At 43.8% G+C, this 11,228-nt stretch overlaps 1 protein-coding gene across 1 annotated transcript in view; it reads right to left on the reverse strand.

The window, feature by feature from the left end:
- TDRD12 (tudor domain containing 12) overlaps positions 1 to 11,228 on the reverse strand; it is a 66,184-nt gene that overhangs the window by 36,878 nt on the left and 18,078 nt on the right. The window contains exons 8-12 of the mRNA XM_059381404.1: positions 8,374 to 8,465; positions 7,648 to 7,724; positions 4,751 to 4,831; positions 2,531 to 2,591; positions 2,015 to 2,122 (exon numbers count right to left, since the gene is read on the reverse strand). Of these exons, the coding sequence (XP_059237387.1) occupies positions 2,015 to 2,122; positions 2,531 to 2,591; positions 4,751 to 4,831; positions 7,648 to 7,724; positions 8,374 to 8,465 (419 nt within the window). The remainder of the gene's footprint in view (positions 1 to 2,014; positions 2,123 to 2,530; positions 2,592 to 4,750; positions 4,832 to 7,647; positions 7,725 to 8,373; positions 8,466 to 11,228) is intronic.

The raw sequence follows: 11,228 nt of genomic DNA on the forward strand, positions 1-11,228 counted from the left end.
AAAAAAAAAAAAAAAAAAAGATTGTGAAGAACTTTTCACCAGAAAGTCGGGATCGGCACCCCTCTGGTGTTACCAAAGGCAAGCCTGAAGCCATTCATGCCTTGGGAAGCGCCCCTGATTGGAGTGATCCTGCCCCCTCCCTGTGCTGGGCTCGTGGGAGGGGAAATCTAATTTGTTCAGTCCTTCCATGAGGACTGGAAATCTCTTGTGTGTTGCTCTTATAATTTTCTGCCCACTTCCTCTGCTCTTCTTAAAAAACCCCCACTTCAGGGACTGGACCTTGAAATGACCCTCAAATTGTTTCCCCCATCTCCGTCTCGTCTGTTTGCTCTACTTTCTGATAGTTTCCATTTTCTCCCTCCAAGCTGCTGGCTGGTTTCTTGCTTGACAGCATTCCGAATTTCCAAGAACCATTTTTATCCTCTGGGCCTTTTTTATAACACCCAGTTACCGTTTGTAAGTAGTGTTAATACTTATCTCTGAAGGTATTTATTTTGTAGCATTATCTTTTTAAAAAAATTATTTGTCAGAGAGAGAGAGCACAGGCAGGGGGGCAGCAGGAGGGTGACAGGAGGAAGAGGCAGAGAGAGAAGCAGGCTCCCCGCTGAGCAAGGAGCCCTATGTGGGACTTGATCCCAGGACCCGGGGATCATGACCTGAGCTGAAGGCAGCGGCTTAACCAACTGAGCCACCCAGGTGTCCTGCATTATCTTCTTTCTACTGTTTACACTGTTTCCTTCAGAGTTTTATTTTGATCTTTTTTTTTTTTTAAATGCTTTTATTTTCTTTTTAGGTGGGAGCTTTCGTCAAATGTCTAAGGATCCCTGACATCTGTTTGAAGGGAGGTGGCCCACTAAAAGCGGGCTGGAAGAAGTGTGGCCAGTGCAGAGCTTGGCACTGTGAGTGCCGCCCCCCTAGAGGAAGCCAGGGCAGCGAGCAGGTGTCTTCACTGGAAGAATTCATCTGAACGAAATCTCTAGGGTCATTCCGTTCCTTCAGAAAGATCATCCTTCCCGAGACGCTGATTGCGGATACTCAGGAAGAGGGAAGCTCGGAGCCCCTACATCTCCTTCCTCTACTAGTCAGCCACACTCTGCTGCCTGTTTTCCATCTTCCAAAAGCCTGCGGAAATTTCTAGGCCGTTAAAGACTTCGCTCTCATTCAATTCATCCTTGTGGATTTAGCTTCTTTCTGTCCTTTTTTTTTTTTTTCTGAATCAAGAAGGAAATAGATAAGCATGCATAATCAATTTACTAACTAAAATGGCAGGTCTCAAAAGCAGTTTGGTTTTTTTTAAAAGATTTTATTTATTTGACAGAGATCACAAGTAGGCAGAGAGGCAGGCAGAGAGAGAGGGGGGAAGCAGGCTCCCCGCGGAGCAGAGAGCCCAATGTAGGGCTTGATCCCAGGACCCTGGGATCATGACCTGAGCTGAAGGCAGAAGCTTAACCCACTGAGCCACCTAGGCGCCCTTTGAAAGCAGTTTTGAGAAGAACACTTGGAAATATAGCATAACCTCCCTGGCAAGTTGTTGCTCCTTATAAGCCTCTTTCCAGAGATGCATCTGAAAACTTATCTCAGAAAAGCATGAAGAGGGGCACCTGGGTGGCTCAGTGGGTTAAGCCTCTGTCTTCAGCTCAGGTCATGATCTCAGGGTCCTGGGATCGAACCCCACATCGGGCTCTCTGCTCAGCAGGGATCGTGCTTTGCCCCCCTACCCCACCAACTGTCTGCCTCTCTGCCTACTTCTGATCTCTGTCAAATAAATAAAATCTTTAAAAAAGAAAAGAAAAGAAAAGCATGAAGAGTTATACAAGTGGTTTTGCCAAAGAAATATTATTCACCTATAGGAAGTTAACCTGAAGAACACATGAAAACTTAATAACAAAAGCTTAGAGGATTTCAAAGGCCAAGAAATGACTCAAGTGCAGCCTTGGAAGGGTTTCCTAAAAATCCTCCTGTGTTACAACAGGTGAGCATTCCTCTAGGAACCCGCCTTCAGGAGCACTTTTACCTTTCTCAGGTCTGCCGAAAGCGGCGCTGTGTCCACGGTCAAACAAGGCTCGATCTTGTTCCGGAGCACGGCCAAGGGCTGCTGGGAGCCAGATCGCAGCCTCTGCAGCTGAGACAGCACGCCTGCCTGTTAGATGCCCTCTGGCAGATGCCCTGCCCTGCCCACTGGCAGAGCCCTAACCCTGTGTCACACAGTGCCCCCCAACCCTGCCAGCACAGGAAGTCAACCACTTTGGGCAAAGGAAGGACAGCTGAGGTATATATGCTCATCAAAACCCACCTAAACTACCAAAATGAAAGGAAGAGCACCTACTAACCCCCCAACCCCCCGCCAAATAATAACAATGTCTCTAAAACAATAATTCACTGGAAAATCTCTAAAAGGGTGTCTTCTTCAGGGAGAGACCCTACCTAAGGGGGTTTCTTTTCTCATCTCAAATCCAGACGAGGAAGGAGAGAGACTGAAAGAGTAAAGAGTTGTTGTGGATTTTTAATTTTTTCTGTAGGATTGTCATACCTGCTGCAGATCAAAGATCCCATCAGCTCTCAAAGGATCAGGATTTAAAAACTGCAACAATCTATAAAGTAGTGAAAAGGGCAATGTGAAGGAGAAAGGAGTGTTAGTATTTCTTCAACTGAGTTATAATCTTAATTCTTCCTTGACAGAGATAAAATGAAACATACAGCTGGGCCTTAAGCTGTGCACACCCACTTATGTGCAGATTACGGTACAGTACTAAAAACGTACTTTCTCTTATGATTTTCTTGGTAACATTTTCTTTTCTCCAGCATACTTCATTTTAAGACGACAATATGTAATAAGCAAAACATACAAACACATGTTAACTGACTACGTTATTGGTAAGGCTTCTGGTCAACAGTAGACTATTAGTGTAGCTAAGTTTTGGAGTGGGTCACAAGTTATACGCAGACTTTTAACACACAGTGTGGGAGGTCAGCACTTCAAATGTCCATGTTGTTCAAGGGTCAACCATATATCCCAAGGCATAGCTATGCAATTACTGCTCGTCCCCTTTTGTCCTGTTTTGTGTGTGTGTGTGTGTGTGTGTGTGCGCGCGCGCGCGCGCTGCAAAGGCCACAGAAGTCAGGTCAGTATGGTGCTTGCCCCTGAACCCTGGCCCCCGGGCTGTGGACACAGCACCGCCAATCCCAGGAACACCTGTTCTGAACATGAAGAAAGACTGCGTGATCACCAGGTCACCTCACGTTGCTGAGAAACCCACCGCTTTCTCCTTTCTGTGTCATAATCTTGAACCACCGGCAGAGTAACCGCCGTAGTTAAATCAATGGGTCCTAAGTAAAGGGCATTTCACCCAAGAGGAGAGAAAAATATTACCTTTTAATATAAAAGTAAAAGGCAAGAGAGTACCTCAGGGTGACTTTTCAAGTTATAATTTAATGTAATGAAAATAAGAAATGAGCTGCATGGGTCACGCAAGGTCTCTCTTCCAGGGAAAACCATCCCATGCAGCCCCACAGCCTCTGGGGAGTAGCGTGGAGGACTCCCTGGGAGGAGGGGGTCAACACAGCTGCCCTGATAGCCACCCCCAGATCTGTGGGCTCCAGGGCCACCTCCACAGCCCCTGGCCCAGGCTTCAGGAGGCAGGCAGCCCAAATGGTGTTGAAGTCAACGCCCTCCCCGCAGTCATCCCAGGCTGATCAGTGGATACAGTGCGACCGACACAGCTCTCAACTGTCGCAGATTCCGGGCCACTGTGGTGACTTCGGAGCAGCCAGTTACTTGGGATATAGTGTTTTTAGGCTGGTATAGTAAGAAATCATAAACATGAGTATGAGAATGCTTCAGGGCTTAAACAAATATGAAATAAAGTTACTACTCTACTGGTAACAACTCTTCAGTGAATATTTCTTTGTGAATCTGATGAGACGTAACAAAACAAAGCACCCCCCCCAGAAAAAAACAAAAAACCACCACCCAGTTCCATACTACAAGTAACTATATAGTTTCTCCAGCCCGTGGAAGACCCCATTAGCATGAGAGAAGCGAGAAGGTGGTAGATGCAAACCCACAGAAGATCAACAGCCCCAGAGACCAACTATATCTAAATTGCTTCATAAAACTTAACCAAGAGAATAAGGATCAGAATGGGAAGGCAGAAAATGACTATGTACAGGGCACCTGGGTGGCTCAGTGGGTTGGGCCACTGCCCTTGGCTCGAGTCGTGATCTCGGGGTCCTGAGCTCTCTGCTCAGCAGGGAGACTGCTTCCCTCTCTCTCTCTCTCTGCCTGCCTGTCTACTTGTGATCTCTCTCAAATAAGTAAAAATTTTTTTTAAAAAATGACTATGGGGCGCCTGGGTGGCTCAGTGGGTTAAGCCGCTGCCTTCGGCTCAGGTCATGATCTCAGGGTCCTGGGATCGAGTCCCGCATCGGGCTCTCTGCTCAGCAGGGAGTCTGCTTCCTTCTCTCTCTCTCTCTGCCTCTCAGTGTACTTGTAATTTCTCTCTGTCAAATAAATAAATAAAATCTTTAAAAAAAATGACTATGTACAGTGAAATGAAGATTTTACAAGAAAAACCTACCCTAGTGAACAGGAAAAATAATTTCAAAGCCTACAGCAGATGCTGTAGGTGTATTTTCCACATGGGAATGCAAGTTTGAAATAAATAATAAAATCATATGTAAAATCTTCCTGCTTATAATTTTATTACAATTATTTCAATAAAACATTTAGAACAAGGAAAAAAATTCATACTTCACACAGCCATTCTTCTCATTGTGTTCTTTCTTCTCGGCCAACCTAAGTGGCTTCTCATTTGGCTTCTGACATAAAGCACTAGGAACCAAAAAACATTCATTAGAATCTCTGAGCCCTTGTGGCGCCTGGGTGGCTCAGTGGGTTGGGCCGCTGCCTTCGGCTCGGGTCGTGATCTCAGGGTCCTGGGACTGGGCCCTGCATCGGGCTCTCTGCTCAGCAGGGAGCCCGCTTCCTCCCTGCCTCTCTGCCTACTTGTGATCTCTGTCAAATAAATAAAATCTTTAAAAAGAAATTTCTAAGCCCATTTGCCCCAATCCTGAAAATGCCTTTATTTTCTGGGAGAAAACTCCCAGTAAGTAGCACAAATGAGTGAGTCCCTCTACATAAGTAGATCTATTTCTGTGAGAACGGACACTGCCTCTAAGGACAAAAACCACACTGAGGGCGCCGGTGATCACCAAGACGGCATAAGGCCTCCACAGCCCGTCTCTCATCTGACCTCAGCAGGAAACTCCATGTAAAGTGCAGAACCAAAGGGGAGAGAAACCGCCAGCATCGTGGAGAATTCCCTGGAATTTTATATTCCTTTGTCTTCTGGTGTTGGCCTGAGGCCGGCCCCAGACACAGAACCACACAGCGGCTGCCGACATGAAGCACTGAGAGAAACCTTCTATTTCGAGCCAGAGAAGCAGGAAGGGGAGCCACAGGCCAGACAGCTATACTGACTGACTTCTCTTTTCCCTTTTCCTCTCCTGGCCCTTCCCCGAGGCCAGCTCAGTCATGCTGCTGCAGTGATGACAGGGGACTGTCACCCCAAACTCCCTCTCTCTAAAGGATCTAGGAAATGGGCCCAGGGTCCATAGACATGGGGGAACCTCCATCTCTTTCCTTTCTCATTTACAATGCTGTTTTGCTCCACAAGCGGCCCCAAGCATACAGAACTGTGTAGCCATTTCTCCATGAAAAGCCACCACCTACTTGGACAGAGGAAGCATCTAGAAAATGGTCAATGTGAAGAAAATCCCGGAAAAAAAAAGAGTGTGCTAGAGAGAGGGGGCCCCCCATCCCTGTCTATGAAGTCCCAGGCTTGCCTCATGGTCTAAGAACATTCAAAACAGACCCCAAGCAAAGCTCATGTCACCACCCAAACAGAGCCAGAACCTGGCACGTGAATGGGGTCCCTGACTTACCACTAAAATAAACAGAAACACCATGGCCAGCATTGTCCAGAGAATTTGAATAGAAACCAGGGTCTCACACCATAATATTCAAAATATCCAGAACACAACACACAAAGAGCCAGGGAAACCAGATCAACTATTAAGGGAGAAGACGACCAGTAGGTGGGAACCCCAGGATGGCAGACAAGTGGGAAGTGTCATGTACTTTAAAGCAGCTGTTGCAACCTTGGTCCCAAAGAGAGGGAGGGGCAAGCACTCTTGAGTGCAACAACTATAGTTCTCAGCAAAGAAATACAAACTATAAAAAATATCAGACACATTTTAGAATGGAAAAATACGATATATTAAATTTAAAAATTCAGCAGATGTGCTAAATAGCAGGACGGAGATGACAGAAGGTTCAATTAAGTTAAAGATACCTTAGCAGAATTACTGCTCTGGAGAATAGCAAGGAAAAAGGGTAAAAGGAAAAAAAAATGAGCCAAGTCTCAGGGACCTTTCAGACAATATCAAAAGGTGTGCTACTTGTCTCATCAGAGTCTCAAAAGGACGGGAGAAAGAGACACATGCAGACAACTCCTGTACAGTAGCAGCTGAATGTTCTCCGAATCTGATGCAAGACAGAAACCTATACATGAAGAACCTCAATGAGCACCAAGTACAAGAACCAGACAGGAAAGAAACAACACCAAGGCATATAGAGTTAAACTGCTCAAACCAGAAACAAACAGAAGAATCTCAAATGCAGTCAGAGGAGAAAGATATGCTGCAAACACGGGAACAAAGAAAAAGATGACAGTAGCTTTTGCATTGGGAATCATGCAGCAAGCAGACAGTACACCAGTATCTTTAAAATACAGGGAAAAAAGAATAGTCAACCTAGAATTCTATACCTAGCAAAAATACCCTTTTCCCAAAAATGAAGCTGAAATAATTTTTCCAGACATGTAAATGTCAAAAGAATTGAACACCAGCAGATCCGCAATATAATGAACAGTAAAGGTAGTTCTTCAGGGACAAGCTCGATATCAGGTGGGAGATCTGGATCCACACATACAGTGAAAAGCACTGATGGTAACCACACAGGTAAACACTGAAGGTATTTTCCTTTCTCTTTACTTAAATCTCTCAAAAGACCACTGACTATTTAGGTACAAATGATACTAGAGCCTAGGCTGTAGAAAGAACATATAAATGAAATGTAGGACAACATGAGCATACAGCCCAGGAGGAGAGGAATGGACCACACAACGTTAAGATCTTACACCATTTGTGACATGGTGCAATAGTACAACTTCTCTGTGATTTCACAAACATCATCAGCCTGCCACTTGATGTGGACAGGGTTTCGGTCAAAGCCTCAGACACTCCTCAGCAGCAGCCCGTCTCTGCCCTCCACCACTGTGTACTACCACCTGCCCTGCACATACCAGCCTTTACAGCAGGAAAATTCTACTGCACTGATCTCACAGAAACAACTTTGTCCAACAAGGTAACACAGAGACCCTACAGCCACTACCAATTTGTGGTTAGCTGTGCTACTAACCAGTTGTTCTATGCTTTTCTTTCAAATTAATATAGGTTGAATAAAAATTTCCAGGGTCACTCTTTACTGAAAATGAATCCTTTCCTATCACCAGTCATGTAGAACACCATGTAAAACAATATTTCCCTCATGTATCTATTCAATTACACTGAATTTTCAAATCATACCTCGTGGCAGGTACATCTGGCTCAGCATATATGGTTATTCCCCTCTTTGTTGGCCAGTACACGGAGGATTTAACACACTGTAAAAAAAATTTTTTTAGAAAGAATATGTATGCTAGCAAGATATGTATTCTTATGGGGCTAAAATTCCATGGGAATCATTCTCATAAACAACCATCCCAGATCATTTTCAAGCAACACGGACATGGACAAAGAACTGGATAATGTGATTATGCCACTGCTCCAACCACTACATTAAGAATCCAAGTAGCAAGCTTGGATTCAGATACTTCAGATACTCAGCATGTCCTGATATATAATACAGACAAATAATTGCAAATTGTAAATACCAGTATAAATACTGATAAATAACTACAAATACAGCATGTCCTATAATTATTTCACTTGTCCTGTCCAAGGACTGGAAAGACTGGTTAGAATTGAACTATTAGATTGTTCCATAATCTCAGGTTTTCATTCCCTTGTTAAATGAGCATAAATAGCCAATCTTGAAGAGAAGCTCCCAGGTCCGGGACAAGAGGGAATCTGGAGTTCTCTTGTTCTTTTGAATTAGAGCAAACACACAAACTATATATCTTCCTGAAAGACACTACCATAGCCAAGGAATTCTTAATAGAAAACATACTTTGGTTCCTAGATTTCAAACAAGAATATTCTAAAATTAACATTGTATGAACTTTATACCTAGTGAACATTTTAAAATACAACCTTATTTACATCTTTCAAGATGTGCTCTTGCTTCTTTTCAGACTTTTTTTTAGGTGAACCTCTCAATGAATCCCTACATTTTATAGTGCTATCTGCAAAACAAAAAGTGAAAAAGACCTATCTTAGAAAGTGCTATTAATAGAAAATGATTATAAACTTAAAAGTACAATCATAAAAACCTTAATACATGAAATTTTTATGGAATAGGGTTTTGAATTAAACTTTACTTGAAGAGATTAAATTTAAAATTTTTGTTTCAGGGATGCCGGGGTGGCTCAGTTGGTTAAGCGGCTGCCTTCGGCTCAGGTCACAATCCCAGCATCCTGGGATCCAGTCCCACATTGGGCTCCTTGCTCCACGGGGAGCCTGCTTCTCCCTCTGCCTCTGCCTGCCACTCTGCCTGCCTGTACTCTCCCTATCTCTCCGACAAATAAATAAAATCTAAAAAAAAAATTTTTTTTTGTTTCAATCCTTCTCACATTAAAAGATGTTTAAATAATTCCTTTACTGGTTTACAAGCAATTAAACTGGATTTACTTTCCCACCTTGACAGACCATTATTTTTCAAAAAGGGCCACAACATGTCTCCCAACATACATGCTCTTCTTACAATTTGACACTGGTATGTGTCCTGCTGAGAAATGGGCTCTGTGTCTATGGCCATACCACCCTGAATGCGCCCGATCTCGTCTGATCTCGGAAGCTAAGCAGGGTCGGGCCTGGTTAGTACTTAGATGGGAGAAATGGGCTCTGTACTGCCATCCCATGAGCCACGGGGCAGGGGCTGAGGGGCGGGCAGTTGTAAACAACATAGAAGTGGGCTTATGTTACCTCAAAGCTAGCCAGCCAAAATGCCAGGTACTTATGACCTGTCCTCTTAAATGCTGTCGAAACCCAGCCAGCATGCTGGGAAGAAGCTGAAGCAGCCCCATGGAAAGGTCACTATAGGTGTTTAAGATTAGCGCCCCAATCGGTCCCAGCTAAAGGCTAGAATCAGCTGCCAGAGATGTCACTGCATAAGTTTCAAATGATCCATCTGCTTCATCACCGCCAGCCTTCAGGTCTCCCCAGCTGAGACCCCAGACACTGGGGAACTGAGACAAACCCTTTGTGTTGTGCCCACTCTGAATTCCTGACCACAGAATCCATACGTGATATAAAATGGTTTACACCACTAAACATGATCAAATGTTTGTCACAAAGCGATCAGAACCAGAGCATCAACTGTAATTGTTTAAGCAATGATTCGGGATGACACCTGTGCATCTCCCTTCTTAACTGCACAGCAGGCACAGAAGGCATTAGGAAACAGGCAGAATCTGAGTAGTTAGTGGGCAGGAAATTCTAAAGCAGACTCTTTCAAGTATCTTTATTCTTTAGGCCTAGATCTGATTTGGAAAAGTGACAAACACTGTTCTGTGAATCTGAATAATCAAGCAAGGTAACTACGCTTCGGTAAAAACTGAGGCCTGGGGACGCCTGGGTGGCTCAAATTGGTTGGACAACTGCTTTCGGCTTGGGTAATGATCCTGGAGTCCCGGGATCGAGTCCCGCATCGGACTCCCAGCTCCATGGGGAGTCTGCTTCTCTCTCTGACCTTCTCCTCATTCATGCTCTCTCTCACTGTCTCTCTCTCAAGTAAATAAATAAAATTAAAAAAAAAAAAACTGAGGCCTGATGCAAAGATAAAGAAAAGGACATCAATCCAGCAATTGTTTTTTGTGTTTTTTTTTTTGTTTTAAATTTTATTTATTTATTTGACAGACAGAGATCACAAGTAGGCAGAGAGGCAGGCAGAGAAGAGGAAGCAGGCTCCCTGCTGAGCAGAGAGCCCGATGCGGGGCTCGATCCCAGGACCCTGAGATCATGACCTGAGCCGAAGGCAGGGGCTTAACCCACTGAGCCACCCAGGCGTCCCCAGCAATTGTTTTTTAGGATACTACATAAGCAATCCTGGAAAGTGTTCACACTAAGCATCAATAAGAGAAACAACCGAAATGACAAGGTACACCTTTTATCTATTAAATAACATAAGTCACTAAAACAAATAGTAAACACTGGAAATGTGAGATGATGTTGTAAATGGTCTAATCTTTCTTTAAAGTAATTTGGTGCCCAAGCCTGCTTGTCATGGGATCTTGGGGTCTGAAAATACATTCTCTCTTCAGGGTGTTTCATTATAGCCAAAAATAAAAACTCTGCTCTGGATCCAGGAGTGAAGGTGATGGACAAAGTTTGCTCAGAGAATAAATGTCCATGCAACACAAGCTTTCAAACAAAACCAAAAAGTCTACAAATCAATGTCATTATAAATGTTGAAAAAAAAAAAATCAACCCACAAACATTTTGTCAGGCAGTCAAGATTCACACCTGAGGAAACGGAGATAAAAGAGCACCTGAAAAGGACTCTTATATAAATATACCTAAGATACCCAAGAGATAAAAAGGATTCAGGTTCATGAAACAAACCAAGTGGATATATAAAGATACACAGACATGAAAAAGAACCTATCAGAACCCCAGCAGCAAGAAAGTCATCAGATTGAAAATTCAAAAGGTGATCTTAATATTAAGCTGAAAGCTAAGAGAAAAGTAGTAATTTAAAGAATTAAGAAAAACTTTCAAAACTGAGTCCAGAGAGGGCGCCTGGGTGGCTCAGTGGGTTGGGCCGCTGCCTTCGGCTCAGGTCATGATCTCAGGGTCCTGGGATCGAGTCCCGCATCGGGATCTCTGCTCAGCAGGGAACCTGCTTCCTCCTCTCTCTCTCTCTGCCTGCCTCTCTGCCTACTTGTGATCTCCCTCTGTCAAATAAATAAATAAAATCTTTAAAATAAAAAAAAAAAAAAAAAAAAAAC

This window comes from Mustela nigripes, chromosome 17, assembly GCF_022355385.1.
Source record: "Mustela nigripes isolate SB6536 chromosome 17, MUSNIG.SB6536, whole genome shotgun sequence".
Taxonomy (NCBI): domain Eukaryota; kingdom Metazoa; phylum Chordata; class Mammalia; order Carnivora; family Mustelidae; genus Mustela; species Mustela nigripes.